A 12,623-nucleotide genomic window follows, 5' to 3' on the forward strand; every position below is an offset into this window, starting at 1 on the left:
TGACGCGTCACGCACGCCACGCGATTGGTCGTCCTTGCGCTGTGAAAAGATCCGTTTTCCGTACCTGCTTTGTTCCACACCTTCCGCACTTCAAGTGAAACGAGCATATAACCAGACCCTGGAAAGAAAAGGAAAAAGGATGAACCGGGATGAATACTAGAAATTCATTTACAGGTAATGTCACGGTACAACGGCTCTGTTTATCTTGTGAGCGCCATGTTTACTCCAAAACGACTCCGTAGATATCCGTGCCAAGGAAAAACAGATTTGTCGTTCGGTACATAAGAAGCGAAAGATAGATATCTTTTTTGTAGTTCCCACGGGAGATCGGGTGACGGAATGTGACGGTGGATTATCGCTCCGGCGAGCGAGTTATTCATTATCACGCCAGATGAACTGATCGCGAGTCCGGATAACCTCTCGGAGTATTGCAGAAAAGTCATCAGGTAATATCCGCCACTAAGGACTTGGTCTCGTGTGCTCGAATTTGTTTGCATGCATAATCGAAAATAGAATAAACGATAGAAAACAGGTATATTCGTGTTCCAGACAATATGGCGCCACGCAGGGAGGCGAGACCTAACCTCAATCCCGGTAGATCCTCGAGGAGGAATAACAAGGGTTGGCTGGACAATTATTTGCAATGGCGGCAACTCACCGCTTTTTTGACTGATCCGAAAAAGTTGTCATTCACGGCGAAATTGTTCATTGTTCTGGAAATTGTCGTGAACGTGGTGATCATTCAAGCAGTATCATATACAGAAATTGATTGGAGGGCCTATATGCAAGAAGTTGAGGGATTCCTAAACGGTACGGTAGACTATTCGAAACTACGAGGTGACACCGGACCGCTGGTCTATCCTGCCGGATTTGTCTATGTCTTCTCCGGCCTTTACTATATAACTTCGCATGGTGCTAATATAAGGATAGCGCAATATCTCTTTGCAATATTGTATGTGGTCACGTTGACATTGATCTTCCGGATTTACGCGCGGACCAAAAAAGTACCTCCTTACGTTCTCATCCTGATGTGTTGCACCTCTTATAGAATACATTCGGTATTTGTTTTAAGACTCTTCAATGATCCAGTAGCGATGGTGCTACTGTATGCATCCATTAACGCATTTCTGGACAACCGCTGGTTCTTAGGTAGCGTGCTATACAGTCTTGCTGTATCCATCAAAATGAATATCCTGCTATTTGCTCCAGCACTTCTCATTGCTTACTTGTGCACGCTAGGAACACTCAAGACATTGATGCATTTATCTATTTGTGCATTAATCCAGCTGATTCTTGGTCTTCCATTTTTGCTGGAGAATTCAATGGCTTATATAATGGGTGCTTTTAATTTGGGTAGAGTCTTCGAGTTTAAATGGACTGTAAATTGGAGATTCTTACCCGAAGAGATATTTGTTCATCCATACCTGCATATGTCTTTGTTATTTCTACATGTACTAACATTACTATACTGCACGCCTGTTTGGATCACTTACATGAAATCATACGCAAGATTGAAACATGTGGGAAAGGAATTGAAGTCTCAGCTTCGTAAAAAAGAGAAGGTGGACATGTCTACAGTAAGTCAGTTATTTGTTTATCCCTTCTTCGTCGCGAATTTCATCGGTATTATGTTCAGCAGATCGTTGCATTATCAATTCTATATATGGTACTACCACACGTTACCGTATATCGCGTGGTGTACTGACTATAAGACTGTCCTTAAATTGACCATCCTAGGTGTGATAGAATTGTGCTGGAACACGTATCCGAGCACGGTGTTCAGTAGCGCAGCATTGCATATGTGTCATATAATTTTATTGTATGGAATCCTTAAAAATAGATCGAATACCGCCAAAGAGAAATGAAGGGTGAATACATGTATATTTAGATTTCGCATTTCTCGATTATATTCCTGTATGATCTATGTATAAAATACATAGACTAAATGTTTTCATTCGAAAATTTCGCTATTATATAACGTCCATCTCCTGATACGTATGATAAATGTATGCATGGGTATATCTAGAGGAGAATTGAACCTCCCCCTCTCTCCTGAAATTTCACATTTCGAAATTATATAAAATATTAACACTATTATTACTATCTTATTGCTATTTCCGAAAAGGCTGTTTCATCCTTAAGGGTCGGCAGGAGTGACGGGCTAATTTCGATCTAAAATGATTATCCACTCTTTATTTACAGTGCAGATATGTATCTGTACTCAATTATATTTTGTTTTATAGAAACGATGTTTCGTCATGAAATTTTAAGATAATTTCTTTTACAATTACAAAACTACTTACAGAGCCAATTTTGCAATTTAGCTCTTAAATAATTAAAATAAATGTAACTACTCCTTATTTACAGTTTAGATATATATTTGAGTATACCATCTCGTATATATCATCTCGTAGAAGCAATATTCTGCCATGAGTCTTTTTCTACGTATTTTTTAATAAAATTATGACTCTTGCTACAGAGCCGGATTTTGCAATTTGGCTCTTAAAAAAATTTATAATAGATGAAAATATTTGCACCTTATTGTCTTATAGTGCAAATCTATTTACGCATAAATGAATTATTTATTTTCATACATTTTCTTACAAAAATCGTTCTGTAGCTTTCGTCAAAATAATCTGAAAATATTCTGATTATAAATATCATAATTATATAGCTTTTCTCGCAATATTTTGGCCATAATATGGGTGAAAAGGAATTTATCTCCGATAGAGGTCTCCATAGTCTCTCCTGCTGACCCTTAAGGCGATTAAAAAATAATTTACGTAACTCAGTGACAGAAGATCGTTTAAATTACATGGGCTCATGTCAATTCACAGAGACATTGTAAATCCTGTGTTAAATCATTTTGAAAAAAAATCATATTTTTTTTTGTAAATTTTGAATGATTTTGTTAAATAATCTTTTTTCATCATTCTTTTTTTTCCTTTTATTTTACTTTAATTTATCAGTTTTTATTTATGTAGTTTTTTTTAATAATATTTAGCAATATTTTTTATATAGGAGCTCTCTCTTTGTTCTTTTTTGAATTTTTTTTAAATTCCTTAGGAAAGTAATCATACTTTGTATATAATAATAACAATAGCAATATTACAAATCTATATTTCATTTTTAATAACTGTATTTTGCCTATACTTTTTTCAGGAAAAAATATAAAAGTTATGACAAAATCTAATCTATTTTTGTTACTTTAAAAAAAAGAACGGGGAAATATTCTAAGCTCTAAAATATTCAAAAGAGCAATTTATTAACACAAAAGATTGCTGTTTATATATTAATAAATTGATAAGCCTCCTCCTCCCCACCCAAAAAAAATCCTAGATATGCCCATGAACATATGTATTTATGATTTCGTGATCTGCATATGATTGTGCAAGGTTATATCTAATAAACACATATGAATATATGTATGAATATATGTAACATACACTTTTTGTACAAAGAAGAAAATAAATTGTGAACAGTATCATCTCGTTTTCAAGCGCGTCCTCAGCGTCACGAATAGTTCCACATTTCGAGATAAGTATTTTAGAAGCGTACATACATAAAAAAAAAAAAACAAATAATGAGTTTAACTAAACTCATTGCTACATTCATGTTTTATTTATCTATTTTTCTTTTCAATTTTTTTCATTTTTTTCATTTTTTTTCATTTTTGCTTTTGCGCACGAAGGTGGTATTTGCAAGTAAAATGAGATCGCAATGTATTAATTTTTTTTTTTATATTACTCATGTTAAAATTAAGGTTAAACTTTACTTTTTATGTCATTTTAATTCGTCATGGTCAAGATTTCCTAACCAACGATTACTTGTACTTCTTTATTTAAAGAAGAGGAGAAATGAAAAATGAAACTAGTTATAGCAATTACTATTCTCATTTAGATGCGCAAGTTCTATTCGCTGGTGTTAAATTTTTACGCTTTGGAAGTGCTGCAATAAGAATTATTTAACATCGTATGATCACATTCGCAGTATTCTTTACGGATATTCTTAAGCTAACATAATATAGAAATTTGAAGTGTCGATTATTTGAAAACTACAAAAAAAAATTCAAAGACTAAAAATTTATTGTAAACAAAATTAGTAGGCAAATTTTGACCGATTATTTTTTTCAGGAATAGATCACTTTTCTCAGGATATATATATATATATGAAACACAACTTGAAAAATTGAGTTGACTTATCAACAGCATGCTATGCCCAGCTATTTTCTTAAATATTACCTGCACCTATAAAAACGCGAATGTATCAAAGTCGATATATCGCACGGGCGATCGAAGAAATCAAGTACAAAGTTTACAAAAGGAGGCCGAGAGAGTTAAGCCGCCGCGAAGTGTGTCAAAGAAAGAATCGTCTTCTCTCTTCATCGCAGGAATCTCCCCACCGCTATTTTCATTCTTACAGCGAATCTTTTGCCCTGCCACGTGGACGAAGGTACCGCTATGTCCTCGTCGCGGGGATGGGTCGTTTTGTCAAACCAGCAGGAACACGCTCTAGCAGCCCTGACATTGCGTGCGTACGCGCGCGCGCATCGCTGATATCCCCCTGATTCCGACGTTAAACATCGATCGCGACCGCTTTCGCAAGACGCAGTCTAATGCCGGCAGTCGACAGGGCAAGTAGCCCGAAATCAAGACGTAAGTTTAGTAATTTGATCCTAATAATTTAGCTTTTTAATACCGATCCGATTTTACGGGCTCGCCGCCCGTCGTGTTCATCGACCTTGTCCTTCACTCGCTTCACACACCTGAAATATTGCAATTTAACGTGAAATATCGAGCAGTCTCAACGAGCACATTGATTGTTTAATTTCCGCGACGAGATTGCGAGCGTAACATCGTCGCGGATCAAAATCAAGTTCATGGGACAACGTCGGACAACCGAGAGAACCGGAAGAAGAGTCGATTAGTCAGTAAAGGTCGAGTACAGGTGAGAAAGTGAGAAAGTGTCGTGGCGCGATCGCTTCACGCATTGGAGTATAAAACACGTTGGAGAAAGCTAACATCGATGAAATTCTATGGAGTTTATGGCCAGGAATTGCCCATTGAATTAATTACTATTTTACTATTTACTATTTAATTTATTCTTTATTTTTTTTCTAAAATTCTTAAAAAAAGGTTAATTAAATCGAAATTAAAGTTAATTTACATTGACATATTAGAAACGCATTTGCATGTATATCAGATATTTCCTTTCAAAACATTTAGTCAAAACATTATTTTGTTAACATTAGATAATATTATCGTGTCATGATGATAAGACATTTTTATCAACAAAGACTTTGTTTTATTTTTTGTGAGAACCAATCATGCAACGGATTTCCACTACAATAGACGGATAAATTGTATGTAAATTGTATGTAAATTTTTATATTATATGGTAACGAAACTCGGTGCCTTCTATTTTTGCACTTATCACTTCCATCCAAATGACTTGATGTAGATATAATAATATAAGATAATGTACAAGCCATCTGCGTAAATAAATATTATTTTAAATAAATATATAAAAAGAAACGTATAGAACGAAAAAATAAATGTCTAACAAGAGAAAAGGGAGAAATAATGAATGTTTATTTTATACGAATGCACATAGAAGAACTGTGCGATCAGTGTATTTCTTCAATTATAAATTGTTCAAGAAATCACGGAAAATTTCTTACATAAGTGTATTCGTCTATCGTCAGACAGGAAATAGATTACATAAGATAATGAAATGTAAACAGAAAAACAGTCAAAGATTAATATGCGCATAGATAGACATTTTTTTAGAATAATATGAAATAATGCATACTGAAAACTCGTTCTAATCGTAGATACAGATGCGAGTAGTTTGCATTAGTAATTTTTTTCTATGACAAAGCAAAATAATAAAAACGAAAGAATGGAAAAAAAAGAAAAAAAATAACGATGAAATCGCCAATACGATCGATGATATTGTCGGCTGTATCGCCTGATATGACGCGAAGTCATGACTTTCGACAATCAAACCGGCAATGAGCAAACTTGTTGACCTAGTAAACTTGTTGACCTAGCAAACTTGTTGACCAATGATAACAACAGATAATTAATATATAATAGTCAAGATAATTAAATTGTACGTAATTTCATATTTCTTCTGTTACAACTTCTTATTGGAGAAGGAATTGTATATGATGATTTTGATACATCAAGAGAAACAAATTATTAAACATATCGCATTTGATTGTTAAGCCGATTAAATTAAATAAATGTAAACAAAATTAATTAATTTAATTTCTTCACGTGATACACGCATGTTGTTGTTTGCATTATAGAATGGCGCTAATCTGCTGGGACAAGATATTTCTAGTGATAATAGCGCTGGTCAGTTTGAGGATCTTCATAAAGTTCGGGATTCTAGTGTGGAAAAAGTTAGTTGCCCCGAGTCTTGGATTTGGAATTGATTTACGAACGCAAGGGAAATGGGCAGTGGTGACCGGTGCAACTGATGGCCTTGGTAAAGCGTTCGCCAAGGCGCTCGCCAAGAAGGGCATGGATATTGTTTTGATCTCGCGCTCCATGTCTAAATTGAAAGAGGTAGCTGCTGAGATCGAACGGAAGTACGGTGTGGAGACTCGCGTCGTAGAAGCTGATTTAACCGAGGGTCAAGCAGTTTACGCTGAGATTGGAAAAGCAACGCAAGATCTAGAGGTAATGAATATTTAATGTCTTTACTTGTGAATCTCGAACGAATAGACTAGACTATTTCTTCAGAAAATCTAGGACGAAAAAGAGGAGATGGCCTTTTTCTAAGAAAGAAGAGTAAAAAGAGAGAAAGTTTCTTCTTAACGATGTCTTAAAAGATACTTTTTTTTATCGAGAGAAGGAGAAATAGGTACAGGTAGAGCGAAAGAAAATAACTAAAAAACGTTTCCGAACAGGTTGGTGTCCTTATTAACAACGCCGGCGCAAGCTATGATCTTCCCGAATTGTTCACGAACGTATCGGAGGAAGTCCTCGCGAGAATACTGCAATTGAATGTAGCCGGAGTGACTGGGGTCGCGAGGGCGGTGCTGCCCAGCATGATGGAACGAGGAAAAGGGGTGCTCATTAACGTGAGTTCGACGGCCGCAGCTATACCGAGTCCTTATCTGTCTGTTTATGCCGCTAGTAAAGCATACATCGACAAACTCAGCGCCGACCTAGCTACGGAAGCGGCTCTGAGAGGTGTTACAGTCCAATGCATTCTGCCTGGACCAGTCGCCACGAAGATGTCCAAGATCAAGTGAGAATTGTCGTCTCTTCCTTGTAACGTAACTCGTTACAAATTTACACAATCCTACAACTCGAAGAATTTGTAAAATATTTTTAAAATTTTAAACTTCTGAATGGTTGGAATATAAAGTGTTTTTGATACCTATCATTATACGAATTCGATCAATTCTCACGATCCAACTATATCTATATGCTATTTCTGCCTTTTTTTTTTCTTAGGAGACCAACATGGATGGCGCCTACTCCGGAAAAGTTTGTCGAGGCTTCGTTGAGGACGGTCGGCATTGAATCACGCACGACCGGATATCCACCACATTCCCTGATCATCGGCGTTGTGAATGCGTTGCGGTATACTTGTGAAACAGGAGCAGTGTGGTTAGTGGCGAAGACGATGCTTAACATAAGAAGACGAGCTCTTCGCAAGAGGATGAAGAAACCGACAGATGTGCGAAGCACTTCGCAACGAGATGTTCTCTCTAGTTGAGTTCGCACAGTTTTTCAACGACGTTCCCTGTTAATATACAACACAACGCATTGTTTCAATCATTCTTGAGTGTTTGCTCTTTGTGTTTAGTTAAGTATTTAGTTAGATATTTTCATGTCTGAATTATCTTTTAAAGAAATGCAAATTGTTCCCTATTGTTGTGGCAAATCCAATGAAACAAATCCATTATTCTAGGAGAAAAGTATAGAGAATAATAGCCTATTGAAATCATCTTTATTTATATTGTTTCAATTATAAGCACAACAACGTTGATCATTTAATATTAAGTTTTGGCAAATTTGTTACATAACATGTAAGCAAAAATATCTGTTTTTTTTTATATAAGGCTAATTAAAAATAAAGAAACAATATTCTTACATTAAATCGCCCCTCTTTTTGAAAGACCATGTCGATAGATTTTGTACGTTATATCTACGTATTTATGATTGCGACAATAAAATAATTATACGTAACCAGTATATTTTCAATTAACATTAACATGATACGCGCCGTGAATTTGTGTATGTATACAAAAAACGCGATTTAAGTATCGAAAGTTTCTTTAGCACTTTTACATGTTGCAATATTGTAATGTTGCAGAAACATTGTAGAGATATGAACAAAAATTATCGAACAAAAATCATTCGTTATGCGGCTTCAAATGTCAAATCCCTCTCCTAATTTTTCTGGATTATTATAATAACACTAGATGATTGAATGTATTTAAAAGCATACCTATCTTTTCGGATTTATTTCAAGAGATTCTCCAACGGCAGGTAGCAGATAATTAAAACGAATTAATTAACTTAAATTTTAAATTAAATTTAAAATTAAATTTGGACTTTGATATTATCCGCTTTCCCTTCCTCCTATATTATCATGTGATTACTCATCTGTAAAAAAAATTGGTCCCATTCGTTCACGGTTCAATTCCAGTAGGTCTGTTCTTTTTACCGCGTTTTCTATTTCCATTGTTTCGATTTTCTCTCTATCTTTCGCCCCTACCCGATTCGAAACTTATGTTTTATTTTAATGTGGGACATACGTGGAAAACCGCAAGTATGTAAAAAAATTATATTTTAAACACTTAAATTCGTCAAGAAGAATTAGATCACGAGCAATTGATCGTGACCGATTGACTCGAATCAGCAATCAAAAGGCGCACGATTCGTTTTTATTGATGATTTATCTCGAAGAACGATGCAAATTTTAACAAATATTGCTTCATTTTGACCTTAGAACGATTTGTACTGAACTCTGATTAACTTAATTAATCGATTCAAACGGCAGACTCATTTCAAAGCAAAATTGCGAATAATATAATTCATTAATTTAAATAACTAACTTTAACAATGCACTACTTGTGTTAATAAAATAATGTTGTAGTGATAAAATAATATAGTTTAATACTATTTGATAAATCATAAATCAGAGTTCGGTCAAAATCACCCGTCCGAGAGGAAGAGATATTTTTTCTCGCACGCGCAAGTCGAATCACGCATTTCTCTCTCTACTTTACGCGTCAGGGAATATGGCCGTCTGCGCTCGCGCGTTTCGCGTTTAAGGATACTCGTGATACTTCGTGAGATACGAGTCAGGAGACAAGCATCGCGTTGATCGAAATTCAAAATCGCAAGGGATCAAGCCGAATCTTGGCAAGCAGATACTTGGTGAGGAGCCGATTGCGCGTGCACGCGAAGCGTGAGGAAGAGAAAAGCCGTGAGTCCACGTTTGACGCACCTAACCTCTCCTAAAGTGGCAAGACGGCAAGTGTCAATCGCAGTATCCCGTCTTTCCGTCTCGCGACTGCCGCTGCGTGGTCGAGCGTTTCCACGCGTAACACGTCGACGAAGAGGAGAGCTCCATACTCGTGCCCGTACGCACGTCGTTCACTCGTGTGTGTGCGTGTGACTTGTTCCGCCGAGCCGATAACCGATGTCCGCTGGCATGTTCCGCACGACGACAGCGAGGCCGTTCAACCTGCGTTACATCCTCGCGTTCAACGAACCTTACGCGTTTTGTTGGAGACAGAATAAACTGAAATAGTGTTTACCATTCGCAGGCTGCACACGTGCGCGCGAACACCATCAGTCCGATTAACTTAAGTATTGTTTTTATAGATTATATAGTCTAGATCGAATTATATGTATATATATATATTGTACGTGCCGCTGCGTTATTCGTTTTACTCGTTTATTCATTTACTCTATTTTCGCAATTGCCGATATTGTAGAGCACACGATACATAGGAGCGCATATGTATATTTGTACATACTCATACATTGAGAGCATTTCACATTCTTTCTCTGTTATCCCCATCTAAGTAACAATGCGTTTCATCAGTGTGGAGAAACTTGGCGAGATTCAAAACGACGCCACGCGTATCAGGAACATATGTATTCTAGCACATGTGGATCATGGAAAAACCACACTGGCGGATTCTCTTATTGCGAGCAACGGCATCATATCCAACAAACTGGCTGGAAAACTTCGCTATTTGGATAGTAGGCCGGACGAACAGATACGCGGGATTACAATGAAGTCCAGTTCCATAACGCTGCATCATGTATACAATAAAACAGACCATGTGATAAACTTGATTGATTCTCCAGGGCACGTGGACTTCTCCTCTGAAGTCTCAACAGCAGTACGATTATCAGACGGAGCTATTATCCTAGTCGATGTGGTGGAAGGCGTATGTCCTCAGACACGCAGTGCCCTCTCTATGTCGTATGTTGAGGGTTTGAAACCTATTTTAGTACTTAATAAAGTCGATAGGTTAATTACGGAAATGAAATTAACACCATTAGATGCTTATATACGTTTGACACAAGTCTTGGAACAGGTAAACGCGATTATGGGTGAGTTATTTGCCAGCGACGTAATGGAACGTGAAGAACGCGAGGAAATAGTCGCAAATCATCGCAATCTATCGGACAAAGTGAACGAGAGAGATTTGGCTGATTGGCAATCTGTATTAGAAGAAATAGACGACTCAAATTTATATTTTTCCCCGGAACAAGGAAATGTTCTTTTTACTAGTGCAATTGATGGTTGGGGATTTGGTATCAAAGAATTTGCTAAAATTTATTCAAACAAATTGGGATTCAGTGAAAAGGTCTTACGTAAAACATTATGGGGAGATTTTTACATAAACAACAAAACAAAGAGAATCATGAAAGGTGCTCAGGAAAAGGCTAAGAAACCACTTTTCGTACAATTGATTTTGGAGAATATCTGGGTGTTATATGAGACTATAGTGATACGAAAAGACAAAGATAAGTTGCCGATTATGGCAGAAAAGTTAAATATTAAATTGACAACGCGCGATTTGAGACACACGGATCCGAAAGCACAGTTGCAAGCCATTTGCTCGCAATGGCTTCCCTTGGCCCAAACATGTCTCGACATGGTATGTGAAAAGGTTCCAGCACCTCATAATTTAACTGACGAGAAAATTGAGCGATTGATAAGCGGGAACAACGATTTTTCTGCTTTACCCGTTGAAACGCAGCGATTGAAAAAAGCGTTCTTATTATGCGATCCATCGCCGGAAGCACCAATTATTATATTTATATCAAAAATGTTTCCAGTAGAAAAAGATATGTTGCCCGAGAACAGACCAAAGTCTCTGACACCAGAAGAATTGGCACAAAGAAGAGAAATTGTTCGGCAGAAGCATGCAGAGCGACTGGAGCAAAAAATTACTACTATTATTGAGAATCACGAGGAAAGTACGCGTGATACGATAGTTTCTGATAACGTTCAGAACGTAAAACACGAGGATGTCGTCGAAGAAAAATCAGATGGTGCATTAATAGCTTTCGCGAGAGTGTATTCTGGAACTATAAGAATTGGAGACGAGGTATTTGTTTTAGGACCGAAGCATAATCCTACGGTTGCCTTGGAATGTGAGAAAGCGGGCGAGGAGGTGGACTCGACTTTCGTGCTAAAGGATTTAAAACCTGGCAGACATATCACAAAGGTGACCGTAAATAAATTGTACATTCTTATGGGAAGAGAGCTTGAAGTTGTGAATCATGTACCGGCGGGAAATGTTTTTGGAATCGGTGGCTTGGAAGAACATGTATTGAAGACCGCGACTCTCTCGACGACAATTGCTTGTCCCTCGTTCACGGAGTTAACTTCCCTCGCGGTTCCCATCTTAAGAGTTGCTCTAGAACCGAAACATCCCAACGACTTGCCAAAACTTATCAGCGGTTTGAAATTATTGAACCAGGCGGATGCCTGTGCCATCGTTCATATACAAGAAACCGGTGAGATCGTTCTGAGCACAGCCGGTGAGGTTCATCTGGAGAGATGCTTGGAAGATCTGAAACTGAGATACGCCAAGATCGATATTAACGTATCTGACCCAATCGTGCCATTTCGCGAGACTATAGTGCCACCTCCAAAACTTGATATGGTGAATGAAGCGATCGAGAAAAAAGCAACGGAAGTTAGCCTTGAAATTTGGACGTCGAATCGGCAATGTCGTTTTGAAATAGATGCGAAACCTCTTCCGGAAAACATAACAAAATTATTAGAGAAAAATGCAAATCTGATAAAATTGGACAACTACTGCGATATATATACAGAGGAGAATGGAGAACACGAAACTATTTCTGACGAAAATCAACTCAACGAAAGATCCATGTCTGATAAAAAACAGAAGGAAGCAAAGATATTCAAGAATGACTTGGAAACGGCTTTTCGCGAGGCGGGATGGAAGGATAATGTACTAGATAAAATATGGTCATTTGGCCCACGAAAATGCGGACCTAATATCTTATTGAATGAGACTGATTATAAACAAAAGAAGTTCTGGGAGCAGGAAGACAATACAAATATCGATCCTCGAGCAGTGTAAGTATCATTCAAAAAGA

General features: G+C 37.1%; 3 protein-coding genes across 9 annotated transcripts in view; all 3 read left to right on the forward strand.

Annotated features, from left to right (window-relative positions):
* Positions 1-15: 15 nt before the first annotated feature.
* Alg3 (Alg3, alpha-1,3- mannosyltransferase) lies at positions 16-3,484 on the forward strand. 5 transcript variants are annotated; one of them, XM_011649191.3, is made up of 3 exons: positions 16-174; positions 315-446; positions 550-3,484. In XM_011649191.3, exon 3 carries the CDS (start codon positions 555-557, stop codon positions 1,863-1,865), a length of 1,311 nt encoding a protein of 436 aa, XP_011647493.2. In that variant the 5' UTR covers positions 16-174; positions 315-446; positions 550-554; the 3' UTR covers positions 1,866-3,484. The 5 variants fall into 5 exon arrangements, with proteins under 5 accessions (XP_011647493.2, XP_088926781.1, XP_088926783.1 ...); XM_089070655.1 differs by having other exon boundaries at positions 37-174; positions 243-446; XM_089070656.1 differs by lacking the exon at positions 16-174 and adding an exon at positions 220-238.
* An 822-nt stretch (positions 3,485-4,306) lies between these two features.
* Positions 4,307-8,121, forward strand: LOC105433741 (hydroxysteroid 17-beta dehydrogenase 12 spidey). Of its 2 annotated transcripts, none has more exons than XM_011649187.3 (4): positions 4,307-4,655; positions 6,314-6,689; positions 6,920-7,263; positions 7,473-8,121. In XM_011649187.3, exons 2-4 carry the CDS (start codon positions 6,315-6,317, stop codon positions 7,735-7,737), a joined length of 984 nt encoding a protein of 327 aa, XP_011647489.2. In that variant the 5' UTR covers positions 4,307-4,655; position 6,314; the 3' UTR covers positions 7,738-8,121. The 2 variants fall into 2 exon arrangements, with proteins under 2 accessions (XP_011647489.2, XP_011647490.2); XM_011649188.3 differs by lacking the exon at positions 4,307-4,655 and adding an exon at positions 4,680-4,947.
* Positions 8,122-9,256: 1,135 nt separating this feature from the next.
* Positions 9,257-12,623, forward strand: part of LOC105433751 (elongation factor-like GTPase 1) — a 33,106-nt gene continuing 29,739 nt past the window's right edge. Inside the window, exons 1-2 of one of the 2 annotated variants that reach the window (XM_089070639.1) lie at positions 10,286-10,467; positions 10,583-12,603. In XM_089070639.1, the coding sequence (XP_088926765.1) occupies positions 10,435-10,467; positions 10,583-12,603 (2,054 nt within the window). In that variant the 5' untranslated portion in view covers positions 10,286-10,434. Of the gene's footprint in view, positions 12,604-12,623 lie in introns of both variants that reach the window. The other variant, XM_011649199.3, reaches the window with a different exon arrangement.

Source organism: Pogonomyrmex barbatus, unplaced genomic scaffold (genome assembly GCF_055798465.1).
Source record: "Pogonomyrmex barbatus isolate J1 unplaced genomic scaffold, ASM5579846v1 scaffold10, whole genome shotgun sequence".
Taxonomy (NCBI): Eukaryota; Metazoa; Arthropoda; class Insecta; order Hymenoptera; family Formicidae; genus Pogonomyrmex; species Pogonomyrmex barbatus.

Coding starts and splice junctions, on each gene's coding strand:
- Alg3 (XM_011649191.3), top strand. CDS start 555: ATGGCGCCACGCAGGGAGGCGAGACCTAACCTCAATCCCGGTAGATCC.
- LOC105433741 (XM_011649187.3), top strand. CDS start 6,315: ATGGCGCTAATCTGCTGGGACAAGATATTTCTAGTGATAATAGCGCTG. Junction 6,690..6,919: donor AAGCAACGCAAGATCTAGAG/GTAATGAATATT, acceptor GTTTCCGAACAG/GTTGGTGTCCTTATTAACAA. Junction 7,264..7,472: donor ACGAAGATGTCCAAGATCAA/GTGAGAATTGTC, acceptor TTTTTTTCTTAG/GAGACCAACATGGATGGCGC.